The 24,226-nt window shown below is 40.6% G+C and overlaps 1 protein-coding gene across 1 annotated transcript; it reads left to right on the top strand.

Annotated features, from left to right (window-relative positions):
* Positions 1 to 2,028: 2,028 nt before the first annotated feature.
* SLC25A24 (solute carrier family 25 member 24) lies at positions 2,029 to 24,006 on the top strand. Its single transcript, XM_009555827.2, has 10 exons — positions 2,029 to 2,372; positions 13,024 to 13,150; positions 13,687 to 13,774; positions 14,260 to 14,371; positions 16,766 to 16,924; positions 17,274 to 17,426; positions 18,592 to 18,699; positions 20,214 to 20,381; positions 21,482 to 21,632; positions 22,309 to 24,006. Exons 1-10 carry the CDS (start codon positions 2,205 to 2,207, stop codon positions 22,485 to 22,487), a joined length of 1,413 nt encoding a protein of 470 aa, XP_009554122.1. The 5' UTR covers positions 2,029 to 2,204; the 3' UTR covers positions 22,488 to 24,006.
* Positions 24,007 to 24,226: the final 220 nt, after the last annotated feature.

The raw sequence follows: 24,226 nt of genomic DNA, 5'->3' as shown, positions 1-24,226 counted from the left end.
TCTTCAACACAGACCCAACCGCTGGTGGCTGGAGTGAGACAGCCTATCTCAGCTGCGTCATTTGCAGCGTTTCTGGCGTTTCATAGAATCATAGAATGGTTATGGTTGGAAGGGACCTCAGAGATCATCCAGTTCCAACTCCCCTGCCATGAGCAGGGACACCTCCCACTAGATCAGGCTGCCCAAGGCCCCATCCAACCTGGTCTTGAACACCTCCAGGGATAAGGCGTCCACAAGTTCCCTGGGGAACCTGTGCCAGCGCCTCACCACCCTCATAGTAAAAAATTTCTTCTTAATATCTAATTTAAATATAACCTTTTTCAGCTTAAACCCCTTTCTCCTCATCCTATGAGGATGAGGAGACACAGAGCTTTCTCCCCAGCTGTGTCTACTCCCTGACACAGAGCCTCTCCCCAGCTTTCCTGTAGCCCCCTTTAAGTCCTGGAAGGCAGCCACCACTTCCCTGGACAACCTGTGCCAGTGCCTCACCACTGTAATTGTGAAGAATTTCTTCCTAATGTCTAGTCTAAATCTTCCCCCTTCCAATTTAAAGCCTCCTCCTCATCCTATCAGTACAAGCCTTTGTGAACAGTCCCTCCCCAGCTTTCTTGTAGCCCCTTGAAGTACTGGAAGCTGCTCTAAGGTCTCCCCGGAGCCTTCTCTTCTCCAGACTGAACAACCCTAAGTCTATCAGCCTATTCTCATAGCAGAGGTGCTCCAGCCCTCTGATCATCTTTGTGGCCATCCTCAGGAACCGTTCCAACAGTTCCGTATCCTTATATTGATGATTATATGGAGCTCGTCTGTGCTTGCCATTGGGAACAGTCCTGTGGTACCGATGGTCACAGCACCTCTTTGTGTGACATATGGCTTAGCACCCAGTGTGCTCTCCAGGCACAGTTCTGTCTCAAAAACCCATTCCAGGAGACTAAAACATAAAGCAAGCTCTGAGCAGCCTCCACCAGCAAATCAGTGATATCTTCACACAGTCTCGTGTGAGAAAACCCCAGCACACAGCACATCTTCCCATGATAGGAAAAAGAATTTGCATAATTACACGTGCGGTGTAATGCTGAGCTCCTGAGATCTTGTCACAGCTTGTGAACGTGCTGCTGCCCCTCATTCAGGATTAATATATTAAATATCTTTGTCATGGAATACATACCTGATGAATACACACACCATGAGTGATGTGTGTGGCTAAGTGTACCAACATCTGTCATGTACCATGATCCAAGAAAAAAGAAGTAGTAAAGAGTAAAAGCTTGAAAAAGGAGTGCCCAGAAGAGAAATACTCTTGCTTTTTTTCCAGTCCTACAGCATCCCAGGCATAATAGGTGTCTATATACAGAGCTTTCCAGTAAGAAGAACTACGAGGGTCATTCTGACTCCATTATCAACTTCATGTTCCTCATAAAAACTTCCCTCCAAAACTCCCCAATGTCAAGTAATCATCGGCTGTGACAGAAGCTGTTTCACTAGAGTAAAACGAATATGAGGACCTCTTTGGGAGGAGGTCTAGGCATTTGGCCTTGATCTAGGAACTCCCTCTTTGAGAAAGCTTTTTGAGCCTGCTCAAAAATAATTCTGGAAGTCTTGTCTCTTTAACAGCCTGCAGCAGCCTGCAGTATATCATACACAGGAATTCTTTGGGTTCTCTATTCATCAGCTCTGTTAGAAGCAGTGGAAGGTGAAAGGTTTCTAGTGCCTAAAGGGAGTGAATTAGTATTTGTTTGGTATCAAGTTGTACCAAGACGCTCCTTTCTTCTAAGGCTAAAGAACCAAGTCCAGAGTGTTGTTAGAAACAGATGTGTCAGGCTGGTGGAAGAGATTAGCACATATAGCTAACATTAAGATCTAGGAAGAAAAATAGGGTTGACTACCCAATGAATTGTCTGTTGGAAATTGGTAAATACAGTTGGTTCAGCTGTTATGCCAGACCTTAAAGACTAAGCTGAACAAATTTACTCTTGGTTGGAGGAGAAATAGATTGACGCCCTTCCGGTGGCCCCTTCAGGCACCCGGATCTCCCCCAAGGTCTCCTCACAGGCTTTCCGACACTGCACACCCACACCGCTCTCTTTGCGCGGAGGCGGAGCCGAGCTGGTGTGGGTTGGGCCGCCGCCGTCTCCGCCCCAAGGCGGGTCCCCCCGCGGCGCTGCGGGCCGGGTGGCGGTGCAGCCGCGGGATCAGCGCGCCCCGCCATGCTCGGGGTGAGGCGCGGCGCCTGCGAGGGCGGCAGGGATGGCGACTCGCGCTACGCCAGCCTCTTCAGGAAGCTGGACCTCAACGAAGATGGGAGGGTGGACATCGCCGAGCTGCAGACGGGCCTGCGGGCCATGGGCATCCCCCTGGGGAAGGAGGCGGAGGAGGTGAGAGCGGGCCCCGCGGCCGGGGGGCCGCTGCACCGGGCGGTCGGCGGGATGGAATCGATCGGGGATGGGATGGAGCGATCGGGGATGGGAGAGATCGGGGATGGGATCGATCGGCGGGGAGGGGAGCAATCGGGGATGGGGGCGATCGGGGATGGGGGCGATCGGGGATGGGGGCGATCGGGGATGGGGGCGATCGGGGATGGGGCGATCGGGGATGGGAGAGATCGGGGATGGGGGCGATCGGGGATGGGGGCGATCGGGGATGGGAGAGATCGGGGATGAGGGCGATCGGCGGGGAGGGCAGCGATACAGGGATGGGAAAGATCGGGGACGGGAGCGATCGTTGGGGACGGGCGCTGCCCGAAGCGATGGGCGCTGCTCGGCAGGCGCTGCCCCCGGCTATGGGCGCTGCCCCGGGGGTAGCCCTGCCGCCGCCCTGCCCCGCCCTGCCCGGGGACTCGGGGGGGGTCGCGCAGGGCGCCGAGTGGCGGGTCCCGAGCGCGACCCCGCTAGCGGCGGCTCAGTGGCCGGGCGGGCGCGGCGGGGTTCGCGTTACCCTCCTTTGACTCAGTGGTTTGGCATCCGATAGCGTGTTCCGCCCCCAGCCTGATAAAGGATGGCAAACGGCAGCTTTTCGCTGTCGCTGTGTGCGCTGCGTGATCTAGGTCAGAGTAAATTCAGGCTTGCTTTCAGCATCTGGTAAGTAAATCTGTGTAACAGGAGGTTGCGGTATCGGATCTGGTGGTTGAAGCTGGGTTTCACTGAATACACGGACATGGGAGTGGTTCTTGGCATGGGCTGTGTCTGATGCCAAGGCCCATCTGTTCAGGAACACATACTTGTAATGACCAGACAGCCAGCCCTGCCCGCTCTCTTTGGGTGTGGATCTACAGCCATCATCTTGGACTATTAAATTCTATCGTTCCCTGCTATCAATGTTGTGACCTGACGAGTCAGTAAAACTTGAGTCATCAAGCATTCCAGTGCAGTGCAGAGTCACAGTAATGTATCTGACCTGTACCTGGAAGGGAGACTTTTCTTTCCTCGTTGTTTTCGTTAATCATAGAATCATAGAATGGTTTGCGTTGGAAAGGACCATAAAGATCATCTAGTTCCAACCCCCCTCGCCTTGGGCAGGGACACCTTCCACTGCATCAGGCAGCTCAAAGCCCCATCCACCCTGACCTTGAACACCTCCAGGGATTGTACACCCATCCACCCTGACCTTGAACACCTCCAGGGATGGGACATAAACAACTTCTCTGGGCAATCTATGCCAGTGTCTCACCACCTTCACAATAAAAAATTTCTTCCTAATATCTAATTTAAATATACCCTTTTTCAGCTTAAACCCCTTCCCCCTCATCCTGTCATTGCACTCCCTGACACAAAGCTCCTCCCCAGCTTTCCTGTAGCCCCCTGTAAGTCCTGGAAGGCAGCTATAAGGTCTGCTTGGAGGCCTCTCCAGGCTGAACAACCCCACCTCCCTGAGCCTGTCCTTGCAGGGGAGGTGCTGCAGCCTTCTATCCCCAGGGATCAGAATGTAAAATCGTTTAATACACAATTCTCTGGACGTAAGTATTTGTGTGGTAAGGCAAGTTTGTGCTGAAAAGGCACGCACAGATTTGGTTAGGCTGAACAGGTACAGTCAAGATCTGTGCTGGAGTGATTACTGTAACAGTCCTGTTCTTTGTTTCAGTATAAAGAATGGTTAGATGGCATTCCACTGCCCTGCCTGTAATAACTGTTGCATGCTTTCTGAGGGAGGTTCAGGAAAGTGAACTTTAATTTTGATTGCAGTGTTAAGAGGTATATTAGGTCGATAATTCAATTTCAGTAGCCTTATACTGATAGTTGGACACTGCCAGTTCTTTCCCATGGTATCATTATTTGTTCTTTATTTTACCTCTTCTTGGTATGTTTCATTATTTGTCTTATATACTTAAGGGAAAGGTATCCAGCAGGGCTTTCGAGTTGGAGTGTACTGAAACTTCTGTATGCTCAGTATTTTAAACTTAGTGGTGGACACAGTTTAAGAACTAGAAACTGGTCTGGTTTCCTTAATAACTAGACTTCTTGTCGTAAAAGAGCCTCAGTAAGACTTGCCTCCAGCTTCTTTCCTGTCTGACATAGTAAATCCGCTTCCTGAACTTGCAGCTCCAAGCTGCCTTCTCCGCCTTACTTCACTTGAAGCTCTAAAGTAATGTTGAATTCAGTAAAAGATCTTTTTAATACTTGGTAAAAAGCTACTTTATTAATGAAGTCAGATATTAAATCATCATATTCATGTTTGGAGAGGGTAAAGTAATGTTATAATTACTTATAACTAATGAATAAGGAAATGACATATGGAAATACTGCAGATTATAGCAAAGTGTTAGCTACTGAACTGCTCAGCCCTGCCACCAGAGTGGCACTGTGAGATGGGCAGACCTTGGCATGTCCCAAGCAGAGCCGGCTTTGTTGCCTCCTGGCTGGGTCTGGGTCTGAGCCCTTGCACTGTTGTTACATTCTAGTTGCAGGTCTGTGATAGGTTTCCAAAAATACTCTTGCAGGGCTGGCTTCCCTGCATGGGGTGAAATCCATGTGTGCAGGAGTGTTGGTCACTGTACTTCTGGGAGCACAAGCTGCTTCCTGATTACTGTTTAACTGCACAAGTGAGTTGGTTCATCCTAAGGCATCATCTTCACGGTATCAATTAGCACTTGTGCTACTAGTATTTATTTCTTCTTTTCCCTTGACATGTAATTCCCCTCTAGAAGGAATATGCATATCTTTAAAAAGCTTCTATCCGTTTGAGTAATAGACTACTCTATGCTCTTTTTATTTCATCTTTCATCAGTTATCTTGGCAGTTTTATTAATGTTTAATGTATGATGAGACACTTTATTAGGTGAAGTGATATTATAGATAAGAGAATTATGTGAAGCCGGGTGGCAAGCTTTGGAGGTAGGTTGCATGTCCCTGTAAGGAAGAATATTTTTTCTCCATAGCAAGACTTCAAAGCCCAACGTGACAGAAGCTCCTAACATTGTGTTCTACTTGACCTGCCTCCTGTTAGTATCTGACAGACAAAAGTAAACCACTGGAAAATCCGAAATGTGTGCTGCTTAGAGGCTGCCAGGATGACTCCTGTTTTATATTGTAGTATATTACCCGCCAGGAATGGGTAACTTCACAAAACCTTACAAGATTCCTGACATAATATGTTAACACCTATGAAGAAGGAATTCAGTGTGGTGACGGTATCAAATGGTGCTCTACAGGCAACGTTAGCAGTTGTTGTACAGCCACTTTGATTAGCAGAGTTGTCCAGTAGGGACGCAAAATAGATGCTGGGATCAGATCTCTAATGATCTCACCCTATGTCTTCAAAGTGCCGTGTCTCTCTTAGGCAGGAGTACCATAAATGGTGTGAGTGGTTTTATGAAGAACTATTTTTGTTCACCCTTTCCTTCTGTTGCAATCAATCCTTACAGTAAATCTGTAGGAGGCAAACCCTGTATTTCAAGCTTTGGTTTGAAGTGGGAGCAGCCACACATTCAAATTTGGGTGGTATTTATATATTGAGTCCTGGAGCTAGGAGTAGAAAGATGTTATTGAAATGAATACTTTCTGGAAACAGTATAATGATCTTATTTGGACTAACTCTGTCAAGTTTCGACATATGTCTTTGGCTACATTAAGCTGAAGATACGGTGTGATGAGGCGCCTCAGTGTGATGGAAACAGGGCCCTAAGAGGCTGAATTCTCAGCTGCATTAGGGGGGCCATATTCTCAGAATATGGTCTGTTTAGAGTAGCTGACTGTGTTTATGACAATTTTAGTCCTACAAAGTCTAAAAATACTTAGAACCCTTGGATTGTGTTGCTGCATTTAAACCAAGAAAAATCCAGAATTCCGTCAAGTGAGGCAGGCCCTGTGCTGTGTTACAAAGCCGTGTCTCGGTGCGAGAGGTGGGTGAGAACAGGGCTAGGTGTGCATTGTGTCCTGTGCTTTTCTCTGGCTTCTACAAACTGCATCTAGGTAGTGCTTCAGAGCTTGAAACTTACCTTAGCTGTTCTTCGTCCAGAAAGCACATACTTGTTTAGTAACTGAGCTAAATATGTCCTTGAAGATTTCTATACTGTTTTATTAATATTTTTGCACTTTTCTTGATTTTGGCAATTTCCCTTACATAATAAAATTAGAAGGCTAATAGACCAAGTTAACTGAAGCTTCATTTGTAGCTTGGCTAGAAACACAGAACAACTTCAGCAACTTCTTGGACAAAACATGGGTATTTTAGATCATGATATTTGTGCTTTGAAATTATTATCATACATGGTATGCAGATTCACAGTCTTATAAGCTTCAGCACTTTCATGTCTGTGTCTCATTCTTTATGGGAAATGAAGAAGCTCTCTTTCACCTTAAAAATACGCTAAAAGCTGGTACTATAGATTGAGGCATCTTTAAGTTTTTACCAAAACAGACGTCACATCGTGTAATTGTGGAAAACTGGAACTACTTAGATCCTTTAAACTTTGCTTTTCAGGTCATAATAAGGTGTTACAGTTATGTCTGATAGTGGGACCTTACTTGTCAAATATCACAGGCATCCTCAGTAATATATCTGACTTCAGTTGTAACCGAAGTTGTCTTTGTTTCATTTCCACGTGTACAACTGAAGCTTTTAGCTAATACATGTTATATATAATCTCCATGTCTCCATACATAAAAGCAAAATGGATATGTTTGTTGCCATAAGACTCTAAACATCCAAGGAGATAAACCAAATTTTTTTAATACTAACTTGACAGGATATTTCCTGAACAGCGACAGGGCACAGTGAATGATTAGTTATTCCTCTTGTTGCTGCAAAGTGCAAGAATGCCAGGGACCAAATATATGAACCCCCAACCCTGAAAGATCTTTTAACTGCATGTTGAAATGGTTTGCTGAATCCCTGTCTTGAGACAGCAGTGTGTCCTAGGTAAACAAGCAAGGTAAACTGGCCTATCTTGTAAGATGACTGTAGGGTGGGGATGCCTCTGTAACTGGGTAGTCTCATTTAGTGGAAAAAGTCAGTTACCAAGTATGTTCAAAGTTAAAAATACCAGTGTAACTTGCAAGGAATGATGAATGAAGGTACAAGGGATAGTTTGCATCTCCCATTTGTGCTGTTTCAGATTCTTGGAATCTAATTCATAATTATGAGTTGAGAGAGTTTATCCAGGTCCCAAGGGAGCAGCTTCTACAAGTATACTGGATAGCGTACTCATGACTTGAATCTCTTCCTTTTTAGGCACATTTTAAAGTGAGAAGAGGCTGCTAGTGCTTTCCTGTTGCCAGGAAGAGTGTCACTCAGAACAGGAAGGGGAAGCTCTGCAGCTGATAGCAGCATCTCTGCTACTGCCAAGGGTGCTCTGGAGTGGGGACTGTGTTAATGTCTGTCTGTGACAGGGATACTGTTCATATATTTGCGGTATCCTTTGTGAAGGAAGTGAATGTATATGACTATAATATTTGAACAAACTGAGAGGTCTTTGAAGGCAGTGCAAATTAGTGTTTTGCTCAAAATGCAGTGTTGTGTTGGATTTCAGAAGGTCAAATGAGACTCTAGTTCATTACTGTGTTATGTGGACTCACTGGGGTTTAATGCTGTATGAACACATCCTTGGGCTCTTTCCTTTTGTGTTGGAATTGTCTCCCAACGGATGCAATTTGACAAGACCAACTATAATGATTTTTACTACTAATTTTGGGGTTATCATTATATGTAATAAATTTCTGTAGTCTTGGCAGATACAGATAGGAAAAGGACAACATGAGTTTTTAGTATTGTAGGGTACAGGTCTCCAGTAGAGAGAGAGGATTTGCATGTATTTGAACTGTGACTGAATTTGGCTTCCAATAAGATTACAGTCTAATAACTTATAATCGTAGAATATGAAGCTGTACGAAGTAACTGGCACTAGCTACTTTGGAGGTGAAGGAGGAAGGAATAGGAAAAGGTGAGAAGGGAATGCTGTGGTTGATTTTACGTGCAATACCTCTAGTTTTAAAGGAAAATGTGAAATTTCTGGATGTCCAAAGACATGTTCCTGCTCTGTGCTGATGTTTTTTCTGTGCCGTATTTGTAGCTGTCCCCTTTAGAGCTCTGTTCATGGATTACAGAACAATGAATAGCTAGTTGCACCAGTTATGTGTCTAATTATTGTTTTTTGACTTGTGCCTTGTAAAGAGCATGATAGGAAGCCAGAAACACCCAGTAGCTACTTGGTGGATCACTTCCCTAGTTATTCTTTACATTGTATTAATTAAGTGAAATAACAAGGTAATGGATAACTGGTAATCATTTGTACTGAGCATCCCTGCCTTTCATGTACAGTTCAGTTTTGTAACCAGAATACGCGTAGTACACAAATAGTGATTCTAAGTGGTATAAAAATTAAACTCTGAATCTAAAAGAAAAGTCTACATAAAAACATTAAGATTTCTACTGTCTTGCATTTGCTCTCTTTACATTGTAATTATGAACGTGTTAAAGCTCATAACTTTGGCACAGAGTAATGATCTGTCAGAACACTTATAGGACGCCAGGATTTTTAAGTGTATATAAACCCTGTCTGTAATTTTGCTGATTTTTTTTTTCCAACAGACCTGCCGGCTTAGGCTTCCACACCAAATACAGAGACCTTCTGCAGGAACAGGAATTCAACACTGCAAGATGCTTTCTATAGTTCAGAAATTTAAAAATAAAGTTCTTCAGTGTTTCAGTGTGCTCGTGGCTTTCACATTAGTATTGCCTTGCTATGCAGGTCTTCGAAAGCAGCTGTATTAACGAATTGTACAGCAGAAAAAGAAAAAAAGTAGCAGAATTGAAAACAAAAGTAGTGAAAAGAAAAAGGTGGCAGTGTCATGACCAAACAGGTCAGCGCAGGAGCATTGTAGTCAGTATGTGTGAAGGACTGTAGCATTAAAATCATAGAATCATAGAATTGTTAAGGTTGGAAAAGAGCTTTTAGATCATTGAGTCTAACCTGCCAACTCCACCACTGAGCTATGTCTGAACTGTCTATCTGTCTGCAGTTAGCAATTCTTTACATGGTCAACATTTCATTTTATCTACTGGCTTATCACTATTGAAAGTTTTTAGACAATGAGAAAAAAAATGGCATGCCTTGATAATAAATCATTTTCCTCTTGGGACTGGGCCTGCATAAAGGTGAGGCGATCCCACAGTAGGTCTGTAACGAGAAATAGCAGGTTTTCTGTGGCAGGCACACTGAACATTGTTTCCCAGGACTTCCAAGCGAGGACTGGCATCTAGTTTGGTTCCTGCTCTATTGTTGTAAGCATGACTATTTTAAAATGTATCCAGTTCTCCATCAGAAAAGTTGGTGAACCAGGAAGTGGCACAGTGACAAGTGGTTGTAACTGTGCAAAATCTGGTACTATGTAAACCGAGAAATGGCAGAGGTGGGTTCCGAGTTGAACTGAAGTGAGGGTCATTGAATGTTGGAACAGGTTGCCTGAGGAGGCTGTGGAATCTCCATCTGTGGAGATGTCCAAGACTCAGTTGGATGTGGTCCTGCACAACCTGATCTAATTATATCTAATAAGATGTGTTTTGAGCCAGGATTGTGCTTGATGGCTTCCAGAGGTTCACCCCAACTTGTATTACTATTGGATACCTTGAATGGGCAGTTTCTATCTGGGAGGTAGTGTGCCCCGGAATCAAATGTCTTCCTGCTGGCTATGCCCATGCAGTATGTAACCCCCAACGAGGGATTCCACTTCCTCTAAGTGGAAGACAAGCTCCTTTCAGCATTCCAGTTTGTTCCATAATCTTGCAAATTACTGGTTTTAATCTGAAACTTTACCACCTACATAATTAGTGCATTTCACAGACAGCAAGAGGCTTTGTTTGTATGAACTTTTAGATTTGTAATGTGAGAAAAATGCGTGTGTCTGCTGAGGAAAAGCATACATTTATGTTCCCTGTCACTTCTGTTCTGCTGCACTGGGAGTGGCTGAGACTGGCTTGTAGTCTGGAAAATAACTGTAGAAACAGAAGTAGGGAATGCAGAGTGTGTTTGTGCTTATCCTTTTCTAGGTGTTGCAATATAAAATCCACTCATTTGGCAGATGAAATGAAAGGTGGCCCCCTTCACACGCCAATTGCCAGCTCTCTAAACCTCCTAAGAATTTCTGTTTTCTTTGGCTTACACCATCCTCGGCAGTGGAGATTTTGTAATTGGAATTTAGTTAAAGTTTTGTCTTACCTGTGAGCCAGAACAACAGTTTCCTTGTTCTACCATTTTTTTTTTGTTTGTGTAGTTCAGGTAGCAGTAGGGAATAATAAGAATTTGCATTGATTAGAGTTCACTCAAAGCATATGTGTGCATGACTGCCACATAAATTACCTTTTCTCAGGAGCTTGAGGCTCTGGGATCCTGCAGTATGAGGTGCCATATGTGGAGTACAAGATGGGTTGAGAAGGCAATGTCTTTGAGGGGGACACTGTTTTTCTCACAGGAGTAATTTTTAATGATGGGTACTGGGTTGGGGTTTTTATTTGTTTGGGTTTTTTTTAATGATTAATCTGTTAGGTCTTCTTAATTTCATCTTAGAAAGTTATGGTCAGGAATGCATCCATATATTTCAGTAAACATAAAATATTGGTTTTGTAGTGGAAATGCTGAACAACTTTAACCGTGTTGGCAAGGGCATGGAATGGAATTGGTGAGAAGATTTTTGTTGACAGGTTATTCATAAAAATGAAAATATAGCTGGACTTATGAGTATCCTGAGAACACTGTTTTTCTAAACTAATACTAAGCACCTGTCTGAGTATGTGGTAACTTGAGTTGATTTTATTGTGCATAACTTGCTATATTATGGGAGGTAGTTAATTTGCTGCTAATTTCACCATGGAGTAACACATCTTCCTCCCTTCTACTGGGAAATCTATGATAATGTTACGAATTTGGGGTTTTTTTTAGATTAAACATTAGATTTCTCCTAGTAAAGGGATAGGAAAGACAAAGGAGGCAATATGAGTGTATTCAGATGTCTTCATTTTTTCTTCCCAGACACCTGCAACAAATACACCAGAAGTTTCAGCTTCTTTATGTTTAGTTTCTGTAGGCTAGAACTTGTTGGACTTTGGTCTTTTGAGCTCTTCTACGAATTATAGTGGATTAAACAAAATGATTAAAGATTTTTGCAGATTAGAACAGCCATGCAAATCTTCTTGAGAGTTACTTTATTCAGAAACTACAGTTGCACAAGGTAGCCTGCAAAATAAAAGATGTTTGAAAGAATTTTGGCATGTACTTTCTGTAGCCTAAAGTGCTCCGGAACCTACTGCAAATTAACAAAGAGATCGTGCTGTCAGGTTGATTGCCTGTCTTGTACAGCGTGCTGCCTCTGTAGGATTTCACACATTGAGGAAACCACAGGGATCGATGCCTAGATGAAAAGATGAGGCATAATTTCCCCTTAAATCTTGTTTACTAGCACCTGGTTTTGGGGTGGGTTTCCCTACCCGCTTCCTGTTCATCCTGCCAGAGACCGGCAGCGCTGTGGAAGTTGTGCCAGTTTGCTGTGAGCCTCACCTCTCCTCACCCCGCTGCTCCCCGCAGCCCTCTGTGTGTGAGGAGCGGTCCTTGCTGGGGCATAAGCCCAACCTAATAAATCCCGCAGATCTGGTTGAACTGGGCTTCTCTCTCCTTGGGGCTGTACTTGTGACGACAAGCCTCAGCAATTACAGGCTCATGCTTGGAGGCACTGCTGTAATTTCCCTTTTTTAACAAGGATGTTTTCAGGCACAAAGTTGGTGAGGTGTTCAGGCCCTTTGTCGATGGAGAAGCGTATGCCTAGTGTGTATGTCAGACTTGTTTCCTGCAGTGCTGGCAGGTGTAAACCATGCATTCAACTCGTAGGTAATTTTATGTGTAGGCGATTGGTCCTGCAGATAGTAGGAAGCACAGGGAAAAATAGAAGATAACTGTGCTTCTGTTTGTTCCAAGACTCTTGATTTATTTGATATCCTTGCCCAGGCTTCAGTTTGAAGCAGAAAGCCCTGCCTTTTCAACCGCTGGGGAATGGAAGTGCTACTCAGGCAAGACCTTTCTCTCTTTTTGGTCAGCAGTTAAATAGTTAATTGCTATTTGTATTTTTATAATTCATAATTAGTAGACTGGATTAAAGAGGATAGTTTAGACTGCATTCTTTTACTGACATATTGACAAATTTCATGTATAACTAGGAGAGTCACAGACTTAAAACTGTTCTCTTTCATGATATTGTCCTGTCCCCCACCTCCTCCTCCACAAAATTATTTGATACCTGTAGATGTAACTTGCGAGTGCTGGTAAGAAACTTTAAAATCTTTGAATGGTAAAGTTATGTAAATAATTAATAGTGCTTTCTTAAATCTGTCTTTGCTGCCAAGTGTTTTCTCTGTTCATGAAAATACTGAATGGTAAATTCTGAAAGCAAAATGATAGCTCTGAAGTGTATGTTTAGGTGTGTTCCTGATTTGACTCCCAAAGCGACCAATGGGATGCTTTTCTTAAAGCCAGAGCTGTGCCCTGCTGTTTTTCTTTGTGACCTGTTGTAACATGGAAAAGTCAAATGTTGTTCTTTCTCTCCTCAGAAAATTTTTAAAGCTGGAGATATTAACCAGGACGGACAGCTAGATTTTGAAGAATTTATGCAGTATCTTAAAGATCATGAGAAAAAGATGAAGCTGGCGTTTAAGAGCCTGGACAAAAACAATGATGGTATGCCTTGATTTATTTTGTTTAAATATTTTTTGAAGAAAGTGTGCCTAAAAAGTTACCTTAATTTATGTTCTTTGTCTGAACTGGAGACAAAATTGTAAACACGGAACCCCTACTTCTTTTCCATAGCAAGATCATAATCATAGTTGACTATAGATTGAAATAGTAAATTGTTACAGGTTTTTTTATTTTCTTTTTATTATCTTCTAGATCCGTTGATCTGGGGCTCTTTGTTCCCCAGATGGAGAAACTATAAGAAAGTTTCTACATTGGAGAAACTATAAGGAAGTTTCTACATATCTATTAAATTTGTAACTCACTGAATGATTGCTTCTCATTTTGTTGCACGATTTTAATGTACTTACCTTCCTTCAGTCCTTGTAGTAAACAGCAAAATGCATCAACTATGTTTAAATTGATTTTAAATTCTCTTTGCTATTTTGTAGGTGTTACATGGAACTCGGTGAGCTCCAAGGTGCTGAGTGTATTAACCTCCATGTTTTAAATGTGTATCATCTTTCTTTTAATGTTTCAAGGTAAAATTGAAGCATCAGAAGTTGTCCAGTCCCTCAAGATATTGGGTATAAACATTTCAGAAAAACAGGCAGAAAAGATCCTGCAGAGGTCAGGAATTTTTATTTCTTGAAGTATTTTAAACTTCTTTGTATTGTTACTGATTGTATTTTTATAATCTAGAGAACAGGATGAATGGAATTATGACTTAAAAATGTGTTTGTACCTTTGCTTTTATAGGGATTCTCAGATATTCCATCTGTTCTTAGGTGGTAGCACGTCTAGTCACTATTTGAGCATCTGGCTCTGGGAGGAGAATGTTACCTCGTTTCCCTGTAAATGTTCTTGATAGAATGAATCGTTATAGTATGTTTTTAAATGGAATATGCCAGATGCACTTGGATAAGAAAAGCGTAGTATTGTAACGCTGTGGCAGATTCATCCTTGAAGTCTCCATATGGAATTCACAGTTGGTTGTCACTCATGTGATGGCCAATATTTAAAAAAAAAACAAAGGTCCCCTAAAAGAGAGCAACAGAACAAAACCCCGTCCGTGCTAATATATTGTTACACAGCTTTGTTCAATTTCTTTTCAGTATTGATGCTGATGGGACAATGACAGTAGACTGGAATGAGTGGAGAGATCATTTTATGTTTAACCCAGCTACAGACATTGAGGAAATAATTCGATATTGGAAACATTCCACTGTAAGTTCAACTTTGTTTTAACTTAGTGCAGCTCTTACATTCACCTCTGATTGGTTAATTTGCATTATTAAGTGTAACAGCTTTACAGTTGTTTATATTTCAAGCATACTTGTCTTTAAGATGGTTTGGTTTTTCTTCTCACTTCATGCTCTCCCATTTACAAGCAGGATAGTGTCATGTGAGTTTCTTTTAGATTAAGAACTTAATCTAAACTTTGCCAATAATTATCAGTAATTCCTAGGAAGGAATCCTTTTCTTACCATATAAGGATGGTAGAATATACAGCAATAGGCTGTCCACTGTGCTGACAAATTTAAGTTGGTATTGAATGGAGCCCTTGCCACCTCAGTGACTGACTTATAAGAGCAAATAATAAGCTAAGTAAACCAATAGTAATCCTGTTTGCTAAATATCCATCCTGTAGCTTATTGAAGTGATCCATAAAGTTAGGTAAAGACAGATTTCTTTGACTATAGTGAGACCATTTATGTCTTCAGGGATTAGTCAGCATTTCCATAATAAAAAACAGTTTGAAAGATCTGAATGCTTTGAGTGTTTCACATTGTACAACTTCAATTCAGAAATGCTTGCCAGAAGGGAGTTAGTGCTGAAGGAAACACTTGAAGCACTGCTATTAGATCTAATAGTCCTGGTCCCAGCTTACTTAGTGGAAAAAAACCTTTGATTTAATGAAATGCTTCTTATTTCTATGAATAAATGTAAGATCTGTGTTTTTTTTATTATGGCATGTCATTAGTTACCCCCGAGAAACAATTTTAGAAGTTTCTTGTGCTCTTCCACTGTGGCAGTCAGCTGATGACCCAGTTATCACAGCGAGCAAAATCCAGCTATACAGCAACACAGCTGGTGTTTCAGATAAGAGCAGATGTGAGACTTGCACACCCGCCTGGCATTGACAGCTCTTCCAATTCTGTTTTTATTGTAAAATTTTAATTGCTGTCAGACTCTGCCAAGCAGATAGCTGATTTGTCATAGAATTATTATGAGTTGGTAGCTGTGGCCTTTCTGTAACAGACACCCTCAAATTTAGATTTTATTTCTTAGTTATGTTTAGGGTTTGGTAGACACAAGGTTTAAGCCCTGGCAGAAATGCGTAATATCTCCAAGACGATTGAATTTGTATTTTGAGAGTTCTCGATTAATCTTTTGGTGATTCCATGTAGTTGAGCAACTGATGACACCTTGCTTGGAAACGACGAATGTCAGAAAGATGAGAGGGTTTTTCAGTTAATCTCTTCTGTTTCAATATCCAGAATAGTTGGTGCTTATCCTGTTTGTTCAGTGCCTATATCTGGAATCTGCATCCTGCAGTTCTTGTGTTCCAAATGCCCTAGATGGTATTCTGTCTACTTAACAGATATGGAAAGCAGCATAAATTAGGGACTTAGTGTCTACAATTAAAATCAACAATAGTTAAAATTTAAGTTCATTGTTTAACATGGTTTCTGGTCAGTACAAATCAGTTATGAAAACATTCTTGCATCTTTTTAGGTTTAACTTATGCATAATACTGGCTTTGCATTATCTGTGATGTATTTTTTCTCATGTAACATGGTTATGAATTACATGAAGAGCAGAGATTGTTTTTAGGTGATATGTGAAATTCCATAGTCTTATGTTTTGGACAGCTTTGTTACTAAAGCCTATAGTAATGTTGTTCTTTGATCAAATTGAAAGGAAATACAAACTTGCACCTTAGTGACATTTCAAACTTCTGTAGCTGAAAAAAGTAATCTGTTTGTCTTTAAGTGTAACTGATGATAAGAAAATGTATAAAGCATTACTAAAACTTGTCATTTTGTTAGATAATACACGGCAGTTAACAGAAATAAAATATTCTGATGTATCAGCTATAAAAATGTTACTTCAAAATGTTGGTGTGGTGTGAGGAGGAGAGGAAATCTCACATATGTGTGAATAAATTATCGTGAGAGAGAAATCTCTTGTTAGCATCCTTAGGAGATTACCAGACTAATCCCAGAAGGCTGTCCGGTGAAAGGTTAGCTGCAACATATAAGCGTTTGAGCTTTAGTGCTGACTGTAAAGGTCTGCTGATCATGACAGAATGTCTTTATTTGGGCCACACTCAAGGAGGAAATTTGTCATGATTTTTAATGATGATGGTGCAGTCTTTGAAATGGTGGGTCTGTGGTGTTATTGCTCAATGTCTGTTGAAGTTACTATTCATTGAATAGCAATAGCAAACCATAGCAAGTTAATTATAGAATGCAAATTGCGGGTATATGTATTTTTAACTAGCTTTTTATTTACATATTCTCAGGTGTTAGGTTAATTTGGAAATAGAACTGTTGATAAAATTAGAATGATGGAATGAGATAGTTACTTGCACATCTTTGCTTTGGATTCTAATAGGTGTTGGATATAGGCGATAGTTTGACTGTTCCAGATGAGTTCACGGAGGAAGAGAAAAAGACTGGACAGTGGTGGAAACAGCTGTTGGCTGGAGGAGTGGCTGGTGCTGTCTCTCGAACAGGTACAGCACCATTAGATCGCCTTAAAGTGATGATGCAGGTAGGTGTGATGGTCAAGAACTTTTTTAGTTTTCAGTGTATCACTTCAGTTTTTAGAGAGCTTTTATGGAAAACTGATGGCCAAGTACAATATCTGAATTCTGGAGGTCTGGTTATGTTTTGAGAATTTCAATATTTTGTGTTCATAAAAATTGTCTTTTGCATACCCATATTGGCAGAAATGTAAACAAAATATTGTACTACTTGTGCCACTAAAGTAAGAGTTTGTTTTTTCAGTAGTGGATGTTTTTATGCTAGCGGATGTGTTTAAGCACTTCAGTACTTAAGTGATGAGTTTTACAGTCTGATTAGAGCAGTGTTCTTTACTGTGACTTTGTGGTTTTTTTTAGGTTCATGGTTCAAAATCAAACAAAATGAATATAGCCAGTGGTTTTAAGCAGATGTTGAAAGAAGGTGGTGCCCGATCTCTGTGGAGGGGAAATGGTGTAAATGTTGTAAAAATAGCTCCTGAAACGGCCATTAAGTTTTGGGCTTACGAACAGGTAGGATGATAAATCAGGAATGAAAATAATGGTAAATAGGACACTATATCACTCTCACTGTTTCTTATTTGCACTGTGTTATTATAAAGGAGCTCTTATTGTGGTTGGGGATTTTGTCACAGTAATTTAGAGTGACTTCTGTTTGTTCTGTTATTAGAATAGTTGGTGTTAGGCAGATTTTGCTATTGAATTATGAGCAGTGTAAATAAGCTAAATCTGTCATACATGTTAAACTGTCCTCCAGTCTGCATAGTTTTATATAGAGTGCTGCATTAATATCTTGTTTGCTGCTTTAAAGTGATAATAACCAAAAACTTAGTGCATTATGCTAGCTGAACCTATGTATGTGAATACTATAAAGATTCTTTTTAAATCAAATATCATGGTGCTGTGTTAGATGCCCTCACCCTAGATGTCAGAGTTATATTTACCTCGGAATCAGCTTTAAGCACCATGTTAAGGCCTAATCCTCTTCTGGAAAATGAACTCCAATTCTAGTGTAGTTAAATGATCTTTAATTTTCCTCTGTAGGGCTTGCTAGTGCTTCAGGTAGGACTAGATGAACATACTGTACATCTCTGTACAACTGTGAAATAAAAGCAACAAAAAAGTCAGGTAAACTTGGTGATGTTGCAAAACTGAACAGCAGATTTTCATGCTGTAAAGCAACTTTGAGCACATTATTCCTTACTCATGTTCTGGGTTGTGGGAGCTGATGCCACATTATTGTATGATAGTGTCTCTGTCTTGAATGAAACAGTATGTGCAGCTGAGTATCTCTGAGAATGTAGTAGTTGATCTTTCATTCTTAGATTTGAGAATTGGATCTGCAAGGGAGTTGGGTTCCTCTTTGTTATCTGGGAGTCACAGTTTGGGTACCCTTGTGTTGATGTTTGCAGAATACTCGACAGTACTGTGGATGGCTGAGGTATTTTATGAAAAGGGCTCTTGCAGGCTGGAATATTTATTGTACTCTTGAGAGTCTTCATCCACAGAACTGTAATGAGTTTAGTGCTGTATTTGTTGGGTTAGTAAATGTAACTGTAAATATATGAAAAAGTAAGTACAGCATGAAAAGACATTTTGTGCTGTAGTCCTGTCTCTTGTAGTAACTCTTGCTGCTCCTAAAAAGTACATGTTTATTTTACGTGTTTTAACTGTACAGTATAAGAAGATACTTGCTAAGGAAGATGGAAAGTTAGGCACCGTGGAAAGATTTGTATCTGGTTCTTTGGCTGGAGCAACAGCACAGACTTCTATTTATCCCATGGAGGTAAGTAACAGAGAATTTGCTTCTGTTGGAGACTCCACCGGGTACCTGGTTCATTTCAGTATTAGACGTTTTAGAATATACTGTGTTCTAATTGATAAGAACTAGTTTGGGGGAAAAAATATCCAAGAACACATATAAAATTAAGTACCTGTTCAAGCTATTTTCTTTATCAAGTGTAAATCTTTCCCACTGTGTGTAAAACAAGGATTGGTCTTGTCTGTCGCAGAGCTGATGAGGTTCTGTTGCATTATGATTGGCAGCTGGGTCTGATGAGGAGACCAATGTGGAAGGAGAACATAACAGCTACAGTTGTGGCTGTGTGTATAAACTGTTCTTTCCTCTGTAGGACATGTTCGTGTGTGGTACTACGTATGCTGTAATTTAACTGGTGTTAATATGTTAACTGCTCTAGAGCAGGAATTCACATCCTTCTTTTTTTAAAATAGAAGTAGGATGCACTTCCTTTATTTCTACTTCCCTAGAAAGTTTATCTTGTGCCAATAACTGGAGTATATGTTAGCTCTGGCTTTAAACCAATACCAGCATCAAGATTTGGAAATAATGGAAAATATAACCTTTTCCTTAGGGAGGGGTGTCAGTAGGGATAGAACTTGGCTATTTTCATTGCTGACAGTGATGATGATCTCTTTTTAAATAACATCTTTACTGTTAGAGCCGCTGAATCTCAGCTAGCTGCAGTACAGAGAGGGGTTAAGTTATAGAATAACTGAAATGCTCCCCAGATCAACTGGATTATGCTGATCAATGGAGACAGGTGAACTGTTCTGCAATAAGATGCTCTGATCTTCCTAACAAAGTGATAATACTGTCCTAGAAGTGTGTTTTAGATTGTTTCTAAATAAAAGAGAAAAGCAAAGTGCCAGGAAGTCTTGCGGAAGCTGCAGTCTTATGAGGTTCTAGAGGAGACCCAATTCTTGCTCAGGAAATTTCCTCTGTGGCTTCTTTTGGATACTTTTTAAAATATCTTTGTCCTAAGATGCTGTGTAGACTTTTCTGCATTATGAATCAGATGCTGGGTTTCAGTTTTGAGGGGCAGTCTTTATATCCCTTAACTGCCTCTTAAAGGGTCGTGCTTTTTGAAAGATTATTTTCTTAATACACTTTGCTGTTCCTAGATCAAAAGTGTGATCTGCTAGCATGTTGATGCTCTCACTTTTCTTTGGCTAATGCTTCTGTTAAATACTGCCCACACTATTACCTTCAAGTTGATCAAAAATCTGTCTGTTCTAATCAAGAAAAGAAAGCTAATATGCAATTTAAAAAGGCTAATAATTTGTAAGCTAGTGCGTGGTAGTACCTGTGCTACTATGCACTAATGATGAAACCTGAAGAATCCTACTGCTAACAAAGCCTCAACAGGAGTTGTCACAAGGAGATGTGAAGTACCACAATGCAAAGCAGTCCCGAGCAGAGAGACAACTGTGCTTGTCTGTGTCTATAAGATAGATTAATAAATAAGGATGTAATTAAGGCTGCTGTTTTTTCCACTTTAGGTTTTAAAGACCAGATTGGCTGTGGGTAAAACAGGGCAATATTCCGGGATGTTTGACTGTGCTAAGAAGATCTTAAAAAGAGAAGGTGTAAAGGCCTTCTACAAAGGCTATATTCCTAATATTTTGGGTATAATTCCTTATGCTGGCATTGACCTTGCTGTTTATGAGGTGAGTTTTGATCACTGAATTCATGTACCTTTCATTAGTTAATTTACAGAAAAGGTAAATTGTCTTTAAAATACCTGTATCATTAGGTTTGTATTATGTTTGTAGTATACAGTTGACTTCAATTGAAAATAGATGAGCATTTCCACTAATCTTACTAGACCTTAATGTTGTTCTTCGCCTCACCTGAAGGAGTGTCTATGCTGACAGGCCCTTACCTGTGACAGTGCCAAATAAAATCTATACATAAGGCAGGATTATATAGACCTCGGCATACAGTATGCTGCATACTTGAATGACCCTGTTGGACTGGAACATACACGTTCTGTAGCAAATTTGGGCCTTAAAAAGCTGTTAAGATATTCATATTATTTTACCTATCCTGCATTTATGATACTTAAAACATTATTTTACAATTTACTCTGATTTGTAATTGGATCATAATAACCTGAATTCCTTGTGTATCTGTGCATGTTACCAGAATTCTTTGTGGCTTATAGCTGTGGTAAGGATTTAGAAACACTGTTCTCTTTCCTTTCAAGAGGAACTGGCATCTCTTGCACTGATCAGCAACAACCGAAATGTTTTTCAACCTTAGATGCTGGGTTTTGCTTCGAAGTGTGTTAAGTAACTCAGATGCACGGACTAATTTTTTTCTAGTCTAGACAAATCTTTTTGTGACATTGCAGTAGTCAGCAGCAAATGTTTTCAAAGCAGTATGGAAATTCTTTTCTACAGTTTGCAACCTTTCTTCTGCATGGGTTGATGTGACAGCTTTGTGCTTTTGTTGCACCCTGTGGGGTGCCAGGTTGTGTTCCCCTCCTGCTCCCCGCAGAGTATTAATGGGCCTAGAACATGGGCACTGTTGCTGCTGCTGGATCTTTTAAGGATTTCTCTTCTAAGCGCTAACTGCTCTAATGTGATTAAAATCCTTACCTGTGTGCTAAGGCACCTTTGCACTTTAACATAAGCATTCAGGACTGGTGTAGTGAGATTGGTGCTTTTCAGGATTGAGACCATAAGATTTCTTATTAATAAAGATGTATTTTATTACTTTATTAACTGCAGATCTCGTCTTAATATTTAATTTTATATCTTGGCAGCTCTTAAAGACTACATGGCTAGAACACTATGCATCAAGCTCTGCTAACCCAGGTGTTTTTGTATTGTTGGGATGTGGTACCATTTCCAGCACATGTGGGCAGTTGGCCAGTTACCCTCTTGCTCTTATCAGAACACGCATGCAGGCGCAAGGTGAGTCCTGTTGTACTGAAAATGTTTCTGTGTGGTCACATCAAAATCCTATCATTTAGGATAGCTATGGCAGAGATATGGGAATAAAAAAAAAAGCTAGCTTGGAAAACCAAAGACTTGTCTGGAAAATCTTCTTAACATTGGCCCCTTCTCCTATTACCCCAACGTCATTCATCATACTTACATTTAAATGTAACATTTCAAGCACTTGTGCTCTAGGTGTGTCGAGAGCCACGTTCCATACAAGACTATCAGACACAGAGCTCCTGTCACAGTCTGGGAGCTCTTTACTAAAAGTTAGAATGTTGTCTGAATATGAGAGGTAAAGTGAAAAGGACTTGCCTCATCCTGTGAAGGCAGACAGCCACGTTTGCTTTGCAGGACACTTCATAAAGACAGTTTCATAGCTGAGAATTTTGCTTGATAGTTTTGTGTACAGATTAGGGATAGGAGCCTAGATTTCCAAAGGAATGTAGGTAGATAATGCTTTTCAGTGATATTTAGACACGTGGATGTGTCTTAAATGTCTGGGATTAGAGACATCTCTTTGTGACTACTCAAGCTTCTTCAGTGGCCCTAGAAGTGATAGAAGGCTCACCACCCAGGTGTTTAATACTTGCTTAAGAATTTTAATATTGCTAACACACTTGGGTAACACATGATCTTTTTGTTCTAGCCTCGGTGGAAGGAGCTCCACAGCTAAACATGGTTGGTCTCTTTCAAAGAATTATTGCTACAGAGGGACTCAGAGGACTTTATAGGGGCATAGCCCCTAATTTTATGAAAGTGCTTCCAGCTGTCAGCATCAGCTATGTTGTATATGAAAAAATGAAGCAGAATTTGGGAATAGCATGAAATGAAGGAAAAAGATGAGATGCTTCTAATGTTGGAAACACCAGAACAAAAATGATTTCTCAAATACCTGCTCTCACAGTTAGAGGCAGATCTTTGTGGAGAGATGCCGTAATTTCTACTTTTGCCCTGAAGTGGGAGGAAACTTTCTTAAATTCTAGTTCACCATTTCTAAACAGATACCTATATTGCACTTTAAAATGTCACTGAGTTTAAAAAAAAAATCAAGAAACTATCTTTAAATCAATAGTGTTTTATATAAATTGTGCATATTTTACTCATTGAGTTTTTTTGTATCTGTCTTCTCTAAATGTGTATTTGGCTTGGATCAAACCAAAGGTAGAAGTTTATACTGCCTTGATACTGAATATATGAAAGTGACTTTTTGTCTTGTCATGCTGCCTATACTCAAGCAACTCTCACAGGCAACTTTTGCACGCCTAGAAGTAAGCACTTCTTATTTTTGAAGACTTAAAATTGTGAAAAATAGGATCTTTGATACAGACAAGTGTAGCGTAGCACATTAAAATGTATCCCATCACCTTTGTCTTCAGGCTAACCTTTTTTTTTAATGTAAAGAATAAGAGCCTGAGAAACTGCTGTTCCATGGTATCGGAATACCTCAGATGGATTTACATAGTATTTTGTAATAGAATCAGTGATTTTCATAACTTGCATCACTGGGCCTACTTTTCATTGCATTTGCTTTGGGTTACAGCTGCACATTTTATAGGATTGCGATACACAGGAACAGAAAAAAATTGGGTACTGGATCCATTCCATTCAAGTGCAAGTTACTGTTTAAAAACTGGGTAGAGGATCCAGTATTAAGCTGACAGCGATTGTAATACAGCCAATAGCAGAGCTCATCATAGCTGCCTTGAGGGAGAGAAATGCTTCTCATTTTGGACTCTCCAATCTTCCCTTTACTCAGAGGGCTACAGGCCGCTAGCTGCTTGTTTGTCATGCAAGAGAAAGCCTCTTGCCTCACAGTCTTCTGTGCATGCTGGCTGCCTCTGTGAAGTTCCGACAGTAAAATACAGCAGCATTTTGTCCAAGTGACCAAATGAGACTGCTGATCTCAGGTGCCCATTAGACTGATGTTAATGAAGCAAGCAAAGAACGCACACAGAACTTGCTAGTGCTTGAGAAACAGCTTCTCAAAAAATAAAGCAGCACTTCCTCAATGTAGAAAGTCGGTATTTCTGTGTACAGATACTTCCAAAGTGACTTCTTTTTTTTTTTTTTGTGTGTGTGTGTGTGTGTGTGTGTGCTGCATTTCAGCCGCCTTCAGACCCAAACACTGAAATAGAGGAACAATTATTGTGGAACTAAGTTTTACTCTTTTTCTGCTTTCCACAATGTGTGTTGTCTTAATCTTTGTACGTTCAGGATTATCTTTATACTTGTCTTGACCTTCTAAAAGCATATTAGACCACTTCTTGAAATTGGATTACTGAATGAAGAACTTTGTTCCTGTAAGGTTGTTAAGGTTCTCTTTTTTTACTTCTGTTTTTTTTTTTTAATAAAAAAACCCCAAACCAAACAACGAATAAGCAAGCAGGCATGAGTAACTGCCTGAAACTCCCTTGTTCCACATGCAGAAGACTGTTTGGGCCATATTTTTTGAACAGCAGTCACATGTAAATCTGTGTTCAGTGCTTCCACGGCTGGTGTTTATTTTCCATAAACTGATATATAAGAGCTCCATAAAAGTTGTATTATAAAATATTGGTTTATCG

Source organism: Cuculus canorus, chromosome 8, assembly GCF_017976375.1.
Source record: "Cuculus canorus isolate bCucCan1 chromosome 8, bCucCan1.pri, whole genome shotgun sequence".
Lineage (NCBI taxonomy): Eukaryota > Metazoa > Chordata > Aves > Cuculiformes > Cuculidae > Cuculus > Cuculus canorus.
The sequence above is the reverse complement of the archived record's forward strand: the minus strand, read 5'-3'. Positions and strand labels throughout refer to the sequence as shown.

Bases quoted from the DNA above. Each gene is read 5' to 3' on its own strand.
- SLC25A24 (XM_009555827.2), top strand. From the start codon at position 2,205: ATGCTCGGGGTGAGGCGCGGCGCCTGCGAGGGCGGCAGGGATGGCGAC. The intron at 2,373-13,023 runs GTGAGAGCGGGC...TTCTCTCCTCAG, and splicing joins TGGGGAAGGAGGCGGAGGAG to AAAATTTTTAAAGCTGGAGA. The intron at 13,151-13,686 runs GTATGCCTTGAT...TAATGTTTCAAG, and splicing joins CCTGGACAAAAACAATGATG to GTAAAATTGAAGCATCAGAA.